Genomic DNA, 16,452 nt, shown 5'->3' with positions numbered 1-16,452 from the left:
AGCTAACACTGGCTGCTTCGTGACAGGTTATAAAGAATGACAGGCAATGCTAGCAAGCTTCACGTCCAGTGCCAGGAGAGCACAAGTCTCCCAAAGAGGCCACAGTATTAAACTATTGAGCTCAGCTCTGCTGCAAGTGCGTCAGGCAGCACAACAGGCTTCCTTTCACCAGGTGTCTTCCCTGCTTTACAGAGTGGCATACTAAGATTAACAAAAATGTATCCATGCAATACCAGGCAGTGCCTTCTGTGCAATTTCAGAACTTAAAAAAAGACAGATTAAAAAGACTAGAAATGCCCATCTAATTTAGAGTTGTATTGCAAAGAGTCTTTACTCCAGTGGGGCCCTTTACTTGCAGCAGAATCGAGCAGCATCTACCTTCTTTGCGTATCTTGCATGCGAATGGCTAGAGATGGTCGATAGCCAGCAAATCTTCAACATCCAGCAAATCTTATGCTGACATAAGTGTAACCGGATTTCTTGGCTAGCAAATACTGAATGCATAACATGAGCAAAAGTTCAGCTCTTTGGTTTAACATGTGCAAGATGACAAGAAGAGAAAACACCCACAGAAATGTCAACATGAGTGCTACTTCACAGGCTTGCAATATCATCTCTTCATCCTTACACTTACTAACAGGTGCATTAATTTAAAATATCATAAGTTACACAGCATATACTGAGCCAGTACTAATGAAGGAAATCTTTCTGGCAAAATTGGGCACTTCGTACGTCATGTGGTGGGCATTATTTTAACTGGTTTGTGCAGCACGCAATACTGCCTGTAGTCACTGTGGTAACTAATACACAAATTCATATACGTTGTTTCCAATAACAAACTAAATATATCATACAATCTACCCTGGAGCTTTATTGCAGGAAACTTTATGATCACATTTCAGTGAGATAAAAGGAAAAAGAAACATAACCTGTTGAAAAGTGCCAAATATTACTTCCATTCAAGTCAACAGGGATCTTGCTATTGATTTTGAATGGCACAAGACTGAAGTATGTATGTACCTGGGACTGAACTGTCTTCTCATCCTCTTATTTCATTAACTCAAATTTGCCAATTTCTGTTTCATGCTTGAGCTGTTTATTGTAGCCATGCAGATGGCAGCAAATCCAAAGTTCATGTTTCATATTAAAAGCCTGGTTAATCACACAAATATCTCTATGAAACACTACACAGCTAAAGAGATTGTTAGTGAACAAAAAAAATGGAAAGGCCAAATATGAGAAAAACTTGGACAGGGCTGAATACTGGGAACACAATGTTGCTTCCAAGGTCCAGGTTTGCAGTCTGTTACTATACAGCTTCAAATATCTGCTTACTGCTGAGTAAAGAAAAAGATTATTAGCTAAACCAGTAGCAGAATGGGAAGCAAACAGATTAGACTAGAGTGACCTTGGGACTCTTGCTACCTAGCTTCTGGTTTTAGATGATTTGCTTTGGAAGTCCCGGTAGGAATGGTGCCTGCCACATTGCTCTCTCTGTGCATCCCCTGCTGGACACACTGCAGCATCTAGGCAAACTTTTTCACACTGTAAATGCTAGTGACTAATAAGAATAGAGGAGAAAAAGAGGAAGGGAAGGACAAAACCTGAAGGAAAACTCTGTCCCTCTCTGACTAGTCTCCCTGTCAGTGCTCTCTGCTCATTGACAGAAAGCAATTTTCAGGGGGGTAATTAATATTCACTGGAACAGGTAGACAAGGAAACCATCAGAAAACAAGATGTGTTTTCTCTTCATTCAGGTCTGGCTGGATTCCTGACAACTAGCTTCTATTCTGTAAGTAGACAAAATGTGGATATTTTACATACATTCACAGACATAGAAGTTCAAATAGAAACATTACACCCAAACTCGACTGTAGACAAGTTCATAATTAATAATTATGAAGTGCTATATGCCCAAGGTTATATTACTACAATATAAAACTAATACCCCCATAAGGATTTGTTTAGTTTCTACATACCAGATGATAGAGTAGGTGTTAAATTTTTATTGCCCTTAAGATTCTGTGAGTATTTTGATTTTTCACTCTCTCCATCTCCAAGATCATATTAGGCATATAAATTCTGCTCAGACCACATCATCTAACTATCATTAGCTGTACAGCTTCAGTGCTTGACAGTTAACAAAATATGGAAAGAGCAGATATGATGTTAGCTTAAAGGGAAGATATGTCTACACTACATCCTTTCCTCTGAGAGAACCTGTACCAAAACCATATCTGGTTTAAACTACAGTCCCATTCTCAAATCTTTAAAAAAGGTATTCTCAATATATTTGTTTGCTAAATTGTGCAATCCACTTCAAAGTTATCTACCTATAAAATGATACTTAGTAAGTAATATAGCCTAGAAGCTTTTGCTAGCCTGAAACTGTAAAACAGTCAAGACAGCAAACTTTAAAAATCATACATTTGGAGTAAGCATGTGCAAAGATGTCCATCTCTGGTTTCTCTTTAGCCAGCCTCCAAATGAGCTAATAAACTGAAAGCATACATGATATGACTCTACAACTTGGCTGAAACTCTCATTTTCACTGTCGACACAAAGATATTCAGTTGCAAAGTAAACACCTCTTATTAAAGCCGTTGCATCTCCAATTTATTTTTCTGTTTTACAGTTGCTACTGCCTCTCAGTGTGTGCTGACTTTGCAGACAACCAAAAATAAAAAAATAAATAAACGAAACAAAACCTGTAATGTCACTAGGGAAATGCCTTGCTCTAATATGAAGTCTGGTGAAAAATCAATTAGTCTACTTCGTATGAAAAGCTGTGTTAAGAACTCTTTAGAAAAGCATCTACTTCTCCAGGCAGTCTTTAAAGCAATCCCTGCCCCTCATTCGCTTGTCCTCTGTGAATGGTTACATACTTCAGGGAAGGAAAAATGACAATAACTGACTAATGCATACATTTCTTCAATTGTATTTTTGTGCTCTGTTGGAGCGCTGTACCAATGAGGAAATGCTGAGGCTGAGTTATTACAGGACAGTCTCAGGGCTGCTTTAATACTTGCGCCAGCCGGCACAACCGAGCAGTGAAACGGATCGTAAAAACCAGTGGGGCCGTGTTGCAGTCCCTGCAGGTTTTTTTTTAAGGTGTCAGCAAAGTTCAGGTCGCAAAAGTACGACTGAACCACAGCGTTTTTAATTTAAGAACCAACATTTGGCACTCTGGCGGTGCTTTATGAGCTGCTTGGGTTAGCTGGGGAATGTGACAGGTTTCCCTACAGCGTTAATTTCCAGTTAGGAAAGAATAAACTGTTAGTGGTGCGCCCATGTGCAAAAATAAAAACAATGAGCCACCCTATTTTTTCCAATAATAATAATATACCATTTTTAAAAGTGATGGGTAACTATAATACCTTTCCCCTTTCCAAAAATAAATGAGTAATTGCTGCCTAGGACTTGCACTCACAGCACCGGACCCAAAGGAAGGTGCGATGCAGAGGAGCTCCCGGAGGGCACCGGCACCGGTGCCCGGGCGGCTCTCGCCCGCCGCAGAGCTCCGCGGGGCACCGGCTCGGGGATGCCTCGAATCGGCTTTAATTTTGAAATAAGTGTTAAAAACAATAATAACCGCAAACCGAAGAGAGCAGCCCGTCTTACCACTCTGCCGGAAAACCTCTCGATGGCCCGCTTGACTTTGCCGTAGGTGCCTTTGCCCAGCGTCTCCTGCAGCTCGTAGCGGTGCTTCAGGTTGTGCTTGTGGTGATGCCGCTTCACCCCCTGCTGCTTCCTCGGCTCCGGGGCGGCCGCTACCGCCACCGCCTCCGGGCGCGGAGCCTCCGCGAGTGGCTCCTCCATGGCGGCCGCCGCCCCGGAGCCGCCGGCGAGGCGGCGGGGCTGCGCGGCGCTGCCGCTGGCGGCCGGCTCGGCGCCCTCCATGCGCCGCGGCGGCGGGCGCGGCTCTGAGCGCCCCCGCCGGCCTCGCCGCCTCTGCCTCAGCCCCGCGCCGCCACCGCGGGGCGGGGCGGGGCGGGGGGCGGCGCCGCGGCTCCCCACCGCCCCCCGCCCCGGCGGCCGCTCGCCGCGGGGAGCCCGCGCCGCCGCCGCGGAGCGTGGGGGCGGGGCGGGGAGGGGCGGCAACGGTAACGGCCACGGCAACGGCAACGGCCGCGGCCTCCTTTGTGCCGCGGCGGCGCTGAGGCGGCCGCTGGGGCCTTGTGCGTGTCCCCCCACCCGCCGCCTCACGCGCCGCCCGCGGGCGGCCGTTGCCGCGGGGCCCAACGGCCCCTCGCCCCGCCCGGGGGCCGCCGAGGAAAAACCGCTTCCCGCGCTTTAAAGCGAGCTGGTTATTTCTCTTACAAAAGGCATCTTGAAAACTTAAACCAATGTAGGCATATAAATTATTGCCGGGGTTAAAATGTATCAGATGTTTCCCTTAGAAACGGGCACCCTCTCCAAATCCGCGACTGCAGAAGATTGATGGTCTCTGCTTTAGCAGAAGTGGGAATATATATATATATTTTTAATGTGGAGTGAAATCAACTTCAGCGTTTTTCAGCATGTGTAGCTGGCCCGACAGATGCGAAGGCCTACCTCTGAAATCCCTGACTTCCACATCTCCTTCTCACCGACAGCCTCCAAGCTACAGGTCACAGCCGGCAGTGCCTGTTCCCCGCGAGGGTAACGTGCTGAGCTTGTGAGCGCCCGGCCCAGCTCTGCGGCTGCGGTGATGGTAGGGCATGGAGTTTAGGGGCTCAGGCTCGCGTTGCTGCAGGTGCCCAGCGTGTTTGAGTCGCCGTCTCGTGCGGATGCTTGGGATTGTCAGGGGCAACTAACTCGGGAGCGTTGGCGGGACGGGGTGATGCCTGGGTGCCGCGAGGTGCAAGCTTGCCTGTTCAGTGCCTCGGGCGCCCTGGGCTCCCGCATCAGGCTAGACTTCCTCAAGGCTTCTGACCAAGATAGCAATCAGGAGCAGGCTTTTCTGAGGTTACAGCCCTAGCACCTCTGACTAGATAAACTGGAAAACACAGGTTTCTCCGTAATTGCTGACTCCATAGCTTCATTTTAGGATCAGCAGAATTGCCTGCCTGGCTCTAGGCAAAAGTCTGTCTAGTGCAGTACCCTGTTTCTGACAGAAGGCAGCACTGTGCTGGTCATTCTGAGGGAAAAACAGAAGACTCTCCTAGTGGTCAGAGGAGAAGTAATGCATCTCCCATTAGGTTCTTGATCTCTGGGAGACAGGTACTGGCATAAGCTCTGAAGAATGAAATGCAACATCTCTTTCACAAGTGCAACACAACTAGATATTCCAAACCAAAAAAGGTGCAGGAAACCTCACTCAGTTATTAAACAAAAGGGAGAGCTGTGTCCTACAACCCTCTCCTTTGCTTTAGGAATGGAAAGGATGGATATTCTGTGGCCTTTTCTTTGTAAGCAATCAGACTATATTAGTAGCTCTCAGTCTTTTTCTTTGTTTTATTTTAATACTCCAAAGTGCTATTGCATTCCTGCCAGCTGACATAACATAAAGCAGCGCCTAGGCTACTTGAATGGACAGGAGAGGTAGGTCTGGCACTGCCTCAGTTACCTTCTGTGCCCACTCCTTGCACACCCCTGCTTTGAAACCTGCTGAGGAAGAACTTCTCAAACTGGGAGCAAACCCCCACAAAAAGGTTGTGTGAAGGAAGAGAGGGCAGTACTGCAAGTAGGGATTGCACAGGGATGGGATGAGGATGGAGCAGCACTGAAAGGCCAAAGCGAGCTAGGGGAGGGACTGGCAATACAGAGAGCTGAAGAGGTGCCCTTGTTTGGCAAGAGAAATGAGAAATTGGTTTGGCTGGGTTTGCCTCAGTGCAACTTCACTTAAACAGATTAGATCAGTCTCAATCTCGCTGAGTGCAAAGGCGAGGGCAATCTGTTAAGGTGACATTAAAACTGCCTGGTGGATTTGTGTATGGAGTGCCAGCCCTAGTCCTGCCAGAAATTACAGCAGCCTGGCTTCTGCTCTAACCTGTGCTGCTTGACTGGGGTCTGGACTGCCACAGCAGCTCAGAAATCGCTTTTTCCTTCCAGAAGGCAGCAGGGAGGAATGTCCAGCTAGGTTCCCCTCTGACTGCTGGAAGCTCTCTTTAGGCTGGAATTCAGTATAGCCAAATCTGGGTCCTTTACACCTCTTGAGTAACCCAAAAGCAGCGATCTCCATGAAAAAAATAGTTTTCATTTGTGTCATAGTCATGAGCCTTATTAATATTCCAAGGAGAGTGTTCCCTTGTAGTTACCTAGAACTACACACCATCAATTACATAAAGAAACAAGTCATGAATCATCATTACATATTGTGACTGGACAGATAAAAAGCATAATAAATTTCCAGAAACTCCAAAATGAAAAATGCCATTTTTATGGTGGCATAAGTATAGGCATTGTGTAGCATTAAAGATACCACTTTTCCCTTTAAATTTCCATTCTCTTGCATGTAAAGCTAAAGGGCATTAAGCAAATCAAATTTGTAAATTAAAATGGAACACAAGAAACTTTATATACTCATAAGTAGTAGCAGTGGCAACAGAAATAATGCTAAATATAGAATTACATATGATTAAATGGAAATATTCCCTTTTACGTCTTAACATTCTGTCAACTTTGCAATGAGCGTTATCCTTGTCACTGCCAGAATAATAATAGTAGAGCAAATAGTAAATCATGTCCTTCACAATGTATATGAGAATACCAAGAAGTAAAAAATCACAGAGGAAAGAAGAAACAATATTAGAGTAGACATCAAAAATCTTAGATAATGCCTTTTTTGAATTCTTTAGACAATTTGCATCATCCTAGTTGTTCATGTCAGTGTAAAGAATGTAGTGTTTTGTTGTTTCTGAAATAAGCATTTGGTAAGAATTTCTGTCCTCTGAGTTTGTAGATACCACCAGGGAATTTGTCAGTTCTGACATTATGATTTTATGTAAATGCCTTTCCTTGTTCACAAGAAGGAGTTGTTCTCCCATTGAAACCGGTAGATTTCTGCTAACCACCTTCAAAGGAAATAGGATTAGACTCTGATTTGCAAGACCGTATTGGAGGATATGTTGCAGCAAATCTCAGCTATATAGGTGATAATAGTAATAATAATAATAACAACAATAAAGCCAATAGATTTATCTTCCTTAAGTCAATGTGAATCAGAAAAGAATCTTGAAACATTGCAACATGTTAGGAATGTAAATTTATCATAAAACTCACTACATTTTTAGGATTAATTTTTCCCACATACTTTCAAAATTGTACAACTTACTTCATATCTGACGTAGGGACACTCGAGCTAAAAAACAGTGGCCTCACAGCTTTCAGTCAAATGTTAAAGTCTTCTCAGAAAATCTGCAACACCTAGAAGGATACATACGATTGACAGAGCTGATGTCAATTCCTTCTATGTATTTTAGCTGGAAGAATTAATCATCGGATTGCAAATACATTTCCTATAAATAATTATTTCAAAAAATGAGGCCAGAAACTTTCTGTGCAACAATTACATATTTTGCAGCACAGCTGGGTAAGGTGGTGGTGTTTGTACGTAAACAAATTCTTTGCTCCTAAGCACACTTGAGTGAAGTGTTAGAGACAGTATGATTACTGTCCTGCGAAGATAGAACTGAGGGGCCTGTTGGAGACCTGGAATACGTTGTTGGGCTGCTCTTACCTTGCAGTCCTCCCTGTTGAACCCTAGTCCATACCTACAGAAATGCATAGCCATACTCCTGAAGACATTGGAGCACAGTACAGTTGCTTTGACTGCCTGTGTTGGGTACTCGGGCTAGGTGTAGGCATAAGCCTTTTGCTGGAGCAGGCTAAAGTGCTCAGCTCAGTTTGGTTTGCAAATCTAAAGATTACACAACTGCTAGCAGACAAAACAGGAGGACATCATCTCCACAGAACTTCCTCCTCTATTTAAGTACATGTTAATAGAGAGCTTTCTGGTATGATGGAATGAAAGTATGTTAGTGTTCCACTCAGTGATAGGGATTATCCTTTAAAAAGAGAGAGGGCTGGCATCCATCTGTTTCCTGCAGCAGGTATCTGCATATTATCTGCCTTGTTAGATCACATCCAATCCTGGAACTTACATTCTTTGTGGAAGCAATGTATGAAAATCACAAGAGTCAGACAAGTTCAGGATTATGATTGTAACACTGATTTTCTCTGTCATAGTCCATTAAAAAAAATCTACCCTGACAAGTAGTGTTTTTTAAGGCATGTCTCAACCAGGCAATGTTGTTTGCAAACCACTGATTTAATTTCACTGTTAAAGCAATACTTCAGTCAAGTAATGAACACCAAGGCCCAGGTCTAGATCCTGGATCTCCATGCAGGGTCCAAACTCAGAGGGTGTAAGTTCTATCTAAATTTGTGTATCTCCTCTTGCCCATTGATTGCCCCTAGGCCTCTTGAGATGTCAGTCCACTGGGAAACCCTTGATGCAATCACTTAAGTCAAGGCCCCTTGAATCTGAATCCTGGACCCATCACAGAGCTTTACGGGCAATGAGAAAATGGAGAAATTGTTGTAATGTCTGTTGGGAATAGGAGAGGACTCTGAAATGTTTACGCTGGGTTGTTCTTGTTAAGGGTATATATTACAGTTTCAATATGAGATGAGTCCTACAGCCATGAAACATCTTTAAAAATTCCATTTCCAAGCATCAGATGTTTGCTCCTATGACTTTAACAATGAACATGTTATCATTTTCTCTTATAATATTGGTTACTTGTTTTACTTGGGACTGTGTTTTGCTAGACTATCCGTCATGCAGAGGAAACCGATTATCAGCTGAATTCAGTTCCCCAGATCTGAAACTTCATTTACATATTTATATAGGTGTGTGTGTTGGTGCCTTTGTATGTACATACATACGTACACATATATTATTTTGTACATGTAAAGCCTGCTTTTCTGTGCTCAGCAATGTTGCATGATGCCTGAACACCTCACAGCTGTTGCTAAACTAAACTGTTCAACCCAACTGTGAAGGGAGGAGAAACCTACCCAAACTTCAGAGAAGAGAAAACAAAAATGTAAGGGCCTAATTTCTCTTCTGCTGCAGAGCACAGGACTGGATTTCCAGAAGGATAACGTGTACACAATTCCTTTGTTTTCTGTCGCTCTCATATTTCTCATTCAGCTTAAATATTCTTTCAGTAAAACTGTGATAGCATGTTTATTGTGTTACTTATATATTATTTTTAATTAAATAAATGAGCCATGCAATCCAAACTACCAACATCCCTCCCTTCCCCTGGACATTAATTCTTTCAGGATTAGAGTCCACATACATCAGCGGGCTGCAATAAGGAAAACCAGCGTTGCAGCTTTTGTCATGGCTAGGAGGGAGTTGCAGTGAGTTACAGCGGCTGGATGGTGTATCTCACCTATGCAAACTGCAACAAGAAGTGAAATAAGTAATTAAGTCACTTGGTGCCAGGTTCCTCTCCTCTCATCACTTTCTTTTCTTGTCTTTGGTTACCTCCCTTCCGGCACCAGTGTTTTTCTGCCCTTATCTTGTGGCACAAACAGGCTTCCTCACTTTCAACCGCCAGCATTCGAGGCCACGTGCACACAACTGGACCTCAGCTCTTCATATGGCGCCCACAGTCTGATCTCAAATCCAGAACAGCCATCATCAGCGCCACTTATCCCCACGTAGCATTTCTGCAAAGCACTAAAGGCAGAGCTGTCCTTCTGCCACCGTTTTGCAATCTGCCACTGTGCCTCCTGGTGCAATGGTACAGGCTATGAAAAAAAAAGCAAATCGCCTTCACCACGGTTTTGGGCATTGCTGCCCCGAGCTCTTGGCTGGTGAACAAGAGCAGGATGTGGCAGTGCCTGTGGGTGGCTGCGGAAACGGGTGGAGTTGTGCGGCTGCAGTTGGGGCTGGGAGGTGGCAGGGGCTGCGAAGGGGAAGTGGCAAGCGAAATGCCGCTGTGACACCGACTGACTTGGGGCATCCCACCACAGGCTCCCGATGTACCTCAAGGACCTACGCCCTGGAAGAGCCTTCACTCGGAGATATTCATATGGGAACGTAAAGGGGAAGCGTGAACTTTTGCTATTTTGACCCCTTCATCCTGGATGACTCACAGATGAGACAAGGCAGATATGTCCCTGCAGGACTCTGGGATTTCCTGCCCCGTCCTATCACACTGGAGCTGCATCCTAGCCTCGCTTGTGGCTTTTGCAGGGCTGTCTTTGCACTGGTGCCTGTGCTGAAGAAAGCCACATGTATGTTTTGCTCAAGATGTTTGTTTTCATGTTGAGGTCTGGGGATCTAGGTCTAGGTCTAACTCTTTTCATGCAACAATTAGATGTATACTTTTTTAATTTGAGAAAAGCCTACTCTAGTAATACAGGGAGTAAAAACATGTTTTCTTTTTGTTATACATATCTTTCTTAGAGTCAAGAAGCTTAAGCAGAGTATTTTATGCTAAGATTCATGTCAGATAGAGCATAAATCAGTTACTGGATGTTAATGTCATCAGACACACTCATCTCAGCCAGCTTTTCCAGGACACTATCCCAAATATCTGCTGGTTAGTGACAATGACAGCAAATCCTACCCAATTACAGCAAATTAACCACATGAAACATAGAAAATAATATTCACCCTGATATCTCTTCAAAAAGAACAGCATTCATTATATTCAATTGGTAATTTGCGTCACTTTCCTGTGTTCAGCCCTGGCTTAGCAACATGGATGTGTGGTTCAAGTGTAGAGGTGGAAAGAGCATTACGTATCTGTTGCTCCTTTCAGGAGATAAATGTGTAGGGAATAAATGACAGAGTGACTCTCTATTGCCTCTTCCCCACAAATGCTGCAAGCTGGCCAGCAAACTCCTTCCCTCAGTAGACCAAGGGGAGCAAGGACCGAATTGTACCTTCCCAAACAGCTGCTCTTTCTCTTGCTTGGGAACGGTGGAGGACCCCACCCCTTGCCTCAGGCCCCGTTCTAGGGACGCAGCCCAGCTCCGAGAAATCATCCCTCAGTCTGCACCGCCCTCAAAATTCCCACTAAAATATTGGAATTCATCATGGCTTGTATCATGGCTCAGCTACATAGCTGTAATTTGGTCTGCATTTTTTCTGCACTGATCATTAGTTCCTCAAAGTCAAAACAATACCAAATTAGAAACTGCGTTCAGCACAAAGGCTGCCAGCTTCCTTTTGTTTACTTTTTTATTTGTCTGCAGCCACTTCCTGGCTTTAGAAAACAGCGTTGTCTGTGACTTGTAAATAAAATTAGGTCAAAAAATAAAAACTGTTAATGGCAACATAATCATTTTATTCCAAGTGATTACAAAGATGTAAACAGAATATTATGACTTTAGGATATGTAGCAATGATAGGGAATGTGTTCCCCAGGAGAAAGACACACCCAGAAATCTGGAGCAGCAAATTACAAAGAGCAGTTAAGTGTCAAATGGATCTGTTCATGTATTGATGCCCAAGATTATCAAATATAATCTTCCATTAGGTCTTTTTAAACTCCCATCCTTTATACATATTGGCTAGCAGAGAGAACCTGTTAAATCAATAGCGAATTAGCTAAGTGACAAACTTGATCAAGGATTCATTATGCATGAAAATTTCATTTCACTGGCTAGGGAATTGCAAGGGAGAAGACTTCGTGTTTCTCTAGGTTTCCTTTGTGCTTCTGCTGCCATATGAAGGGAATAGGGAGTTTCTGAGTCCCTGCAGCAGACGTAAGGGAGCAAAGGATGCCCCCACGGTGTGCTGGCACCCGTGAGAAGCAGCGGGAGCCCCTGTCACCCTCACAGCTGTGCCCACAGCAGGGTGTCAGGATGGGGTTGTTTTAGGGATGGGGAGGAGAGGCTGAGGTGAGCTACATTCTTGCAGTGTTGAGATGATAGGCGGTTTCCTTTGGAGTTAGGGCAAGCTGGTCTGCGTGACAGCCACCCATGGGCTTCACCAGCCTGTGCTGGAGAACAACACTCATGGCTCAGCCGCCTTGCAGAGGAGGGCAGGGAGACAGCCATTCAGAGAAGATGCAACCATGATCCTATGGAGGACAAGCAAGGCAACGTATCAATGCAGCCAATTTCCACTACCAATGCAAAACCTGTGCTGCTTTTGGTAATACCAGCTGTAGGACAGAGCTACAGTCCCCAGCAAATCCCTGCAGACACTGTGAGACTCCTCCCTGTTCTCCCTGTGCTATGGTGAACTGGAAAATCTGGCCCAGTGCCTAAAACCACTTTTAAACTTGTCTCTCCTTATCTCTCCTACAGAACTGGAATACTCTTTCCTACCTCCCAAGAATTATACAAAAATAAATCTTCTCAGATCTGCAGAATGCTTTGCTGACACTAATTGTGTTATAAGAAAGAAACAGATATATTTTTAATGGAACAGGGCACTCATTTCTAAAGAACGCTTCTGAGGGTCTGTTACCAAAATGAAAGAAGTATTTAATTCTAGTAAGAGGAGCAATGTGACCTCTGCCTATTTCCCGTGGCTATTGCAAGGCCAACTCCTTCTCACTTTACTTAGCTTACACTAATGACTGGGAGAGCTCCATGAACAGGAGCCTTTGCTTGCACCTGAGCCTACAAAGATAATACCAATTTGCCAGCTTAGAGTCAACCAGATGCTACTGCAGAACCACTGGAAATTATTAACCTTGTCTGTCCTCTCATCCACAATCACCATGATATTATCTGAAGTCTTCTGTCTGATCCCACCACTCTTCCCCCTCAGCCCCCAACACTACTATCACTTGCCATGAGTAGATGTAATAGGTCTCTTGCAGTCAGCTCCCCCTTTAGTCCTACGCATGAAACTCAAGAACATTGCTACACCAGTGTTTTCACTGTCTTTTTGGCCTTGCTTGACAAAAAGAAGGGTGTTGCTTGGGGCTCCCTTCTCCTCACTTGCGTTGACCTCCTTGGTCAGAGTGTGCATGGGGTCTCCTGAGGGATCCAGGAGAGGCTGGTGCCCGGCTCTCACTGACTTCACACAAGGTGGCATGCAAAATGTTCATTTTTAAGTGGGTGAGGTCTTAGGGGATGCTCCTCCCTCTCCCTGCAATTTTCAGTACGATCCATAACCTGGGGTTGCAGCTTTATGCACATTCAAAAGACAAATGTGATGACTGGATTTCTAGGTTTTCAACCTGACCATCACAAAGGCAATGTCATATGAAAGAAGAGAAAGGGGAAAAGGTTAAAAGCAGCTTCATGCTACAATTTTATCTAGTACCATCTGTGGCTATCTTCAAGAAAGAGAAGAAGCCTGCTTTGCTTTGGAAAAGGAAGCAGATGCTTTCTGTAGCACCACCAAGTGGTTGAGTAACTGTAGAAAAATCTGTCAGCAAAAACCAAAGCGTGCAGCTGTGCTTCACAGCAACACTGGCCAACTACTTTACAGCATTTGAAGTGGTACAACTTATTCTCTTTGTGCAAATCTGGATGCGAATTGGGATTAGCTTCACTGAAGCCAGTGTGAGTGTGGGCGAGGACAGTATCAGATATGCTGAACTCAAAGCTGTAGGAAAAAGGCTGACAAAACCTTAATGTCTATTCACTGTTATTGGGGGGGTGGGGGGGGAACTGATATTTACAGTTGCAAATCATGATCTTGCTGCATTATGAGTGCTACAGGCAAGAACTGAAAGCCAGGTGTCTGTTGGCAATTTTTTTCACTGGAAGAATGGTATCGGGAATCAGTGGTAGATGAGATCTTTTCATGCTTTTTGAGCAGAGCTTACCTTTCTTATCCTGAAAAGAAGTTCTGTGTGAATTTGTAATCAGATTTTGAGACCTTAGTTTGCATTGGAAATGAACACAGCCTCTGGTTCCTGGTTCCAGGAAAGGCTCCCAGTGTAAAATTGCCCTTAGGTACCCTTAGCTGCCCTTGTACCAGGGACAAATGGTGAGCAAAACTTGTTCATATTGCATAACATGTGCCCCCTGCAGCAGCTGTAGACCCCCTGCTCACTTCTCCCATTGCCCAGTCGCTTGCTGCTGATGCCATGTGCTTATCCCAAACCTGAGCAGTGGCAGCAGAAAGGGCAGCATCAGTAAATGGGGAAGAGACATGCTTTGGAGACTCTGCATACTGCTGTTTGCTATGCAAGGACACTTCTTTGCTTTGAGGCTTCTTCTGATGGAAGGGTCCTACAACAGCTTTCCTGCCCAACCTCACCCTGGCCACAAAGGGATTTGCAGAGAAAGGGAGTGCCTGGGGTGTCCCTTGTAAAACAAGGGTCCTGGCGTAGCCTTTGGGACCACACAAGCACCAGGCGTATGAGAGCATCCACTTTGCTGCTCATATGGTCCCGATTATGAACCAGCAATAACTCATGGAAAGACTAAAAATACATCCGCGTAAAATGAATGTAAGCGGGCTTCAACACACAAGTAATGTGCTTGTGTCTATGATAATTAGGCTTTAGCAAGGCATGCGTGCAATATGCCCCTCAGCTGTCATATCCCCCCTTAATTGCTGCATTCATCAGTTGTAGGTACCACTAGGTCTCAACCCACAACAATTTGCTCCCTGGGCAAAAAGGGGGGCCGTGAGACTGTGTTCATCACAACAAGCACGGACATTTTACAGTGCCTCAGCAATGTTAGCCCTGTTCTACCTCCAAAAATACAAGAACGAGCAGCTTCTCTGCCCATCACACGTGCAAAGAGCCATGGGAAGAACAAAAGAACACCCTCTTCTGTACTAATAAATGTTCCTGTGCTTAATAAAGCTTAATAAAGCAGATGCTGCCTGGCCAGTCTTTTTGCCTGCCTACAAATGTGCAATGCAGTCAGAGATGCCCGAGGAGCTGCTGTTTGGAAATGCAGCAGAAGACTCTGGACTCCTGATAACAGGCACTTGCTTTTGGAAACATGCTTTTTAGTACAACAGGCAAAGCTCAAAGGAGCCTTTTCAGTTGGAGGTGAGGCTTTGCAGATTGACTTTTCAAGAAAAGCAGCCACCAGTGGTATGGCTGTTGGACTCAGACCCTCCAGTGCTGGGTAGTACCATGATCCTGCAGAAGTATAACGAAATATTTTTATTTAAAAGGAAAACACCAGCAGACCAAATCTTGTCATAAGCTGACTTGTGATTTTTGGAAATGTAATTCTCAAAGGAGGTTACTGTGCATGGCTGCCACTGCATTTGATGGAAGCAGTGGGTATTCAGCCTTCCTGAAAAGAAGGTGGGATTGACCCTGAGGGAAAGGAGATAAATCGGTATGGCAGTGTCTAATTTCCAAGGGACAATTATAACCGATAGTAACTGCATGTGTGTATGTCCTTAATGGCAAACAGCAGCAAGCATATATATGAGTATATATAAAACCAATAGATGTACACACACAAGCTCATACTGCTTAAATAGCTATTCTAGAAAACCTGTCAATATTAAACATCAGTATTAAACATCTTTTTATGTTTATTTTGATGCTTAAGGCCCTGCAAGTAATACTAAAGCCAAAGTTGACAAGGAGCTGGAATAATCTTCACTGATAGCTCTAAGAAATGTAATCATGGTGGAGGATGTCATTGTGTTCAAACCAAAGTCAAGCTGCCTGTTTTAACGCAAGGCTGTGCACCCCACTGTAGCTCTAGCCATCTGCAAGAATTCTGTATTTAAAATGGAGAAAGGCCTCAGGGGAAAGTGAACCGAATTCACCATGGGTACAAACAGGCATGGCTCCTTTGAGGTCTATGGAATGTATTTGCTTACACCAGTAATGGATTTAATCTACAGACCTTTGTTCTTTATGAGACTACGTTTTTCTTTGTGGTCCTGCCAGAGTAACTCCATTTTGACAGATAGAAATGATACTAACTTATACTAGTGTAAGTCAGGGAGTAAAACATGGAGGTTTTATTTTCTTTTCCTGCTTTTCTCTAGTTTTGCTGCAGGTAACCCCCCTCTGATTTTTATAGATTTACTTCAGGTTCACTTAGTCTCAGCAAAAAGGCAGTCAGGCCTTCGGTGCCCAGACCCGATCCCTTCTCCTTGGAGCAGATATTTTCCCCCCCGGTACGTATCCTGTTTGTGGTGCTGGGGACTGCTCTGTTCCCTTCTGCCTGCTGCCGCAAGCCGTCAGAGCCACCACGGCGCCAGCAGGGAAGGCCTGCGTCCTTCGCAGGTCATTTCTGCTGCTTGCTAACTGTCCAAAGACCGGAGCCTGACGGCTCGTGCTCCACGCGCACGAGGCAGCCCCTCTCTTCCTCGGCCGCGCAGCCTCATTTTCCCTGGAAACACAGCTTGCAGTTAATACCGTAGGCCATGTCAGCATGACTAGGTAGCAGACCACAGAATGATTAAATATAGTAGTATCATGTAAATAATAGACAGCGTCAGAGCCAGCGGAAGGGCCTAAGGTTTGGAGGTGCAGAGAGCAGATCAGGATGAAGACAATCTTAGGGCTGCATGCAATGCAGGAAAGGCAGGAAGGCAAAAAAAAAGCA

At 44.6% G+C, this 16,452-nt stretch overlaps 1 protein-coding gene across 1 annotated transcript in view; it reads right to left on the bottom strand.

Moving 5' to 3' along the window:
- Window positions 1-3,900, bottom strand: part of NUAK1 (NUAK family kinase 1) — a 51,160-nt gene extending 47,260 nt beyond the window's left edge. The window contains exon 1 of the mRNA XM_062589209.1: window positions 3,622-3,900. Within this exon, the coding sequence (XP_062445193.1) occupies window positions 3,622-3,900 (279 nt within the window). The remainder of the gene's footprint in view (window positions 1-3,621) is intronic.
- Window positions 3,901-16,452: the final 12,552 nt, after the last annotated feature.

The sequence above is a fragment of the Rhea pennata genome, chromosome 1 (assembly GCF_028389875.1).
Source record: "Rhea pennata isolate bPtePen1 chromosome 1, bPtePen1.pri, whole genome shotgun sequence".
Taxonomy (NCBI): Eukaryota; Metazoa; Chordata; class Aves; order Rheiformes; family Rheidae; genus Rhea; species Rhea pennata.
This window is presented reverse-complemented; position numbering and strand designations above follow the sequence as displayed.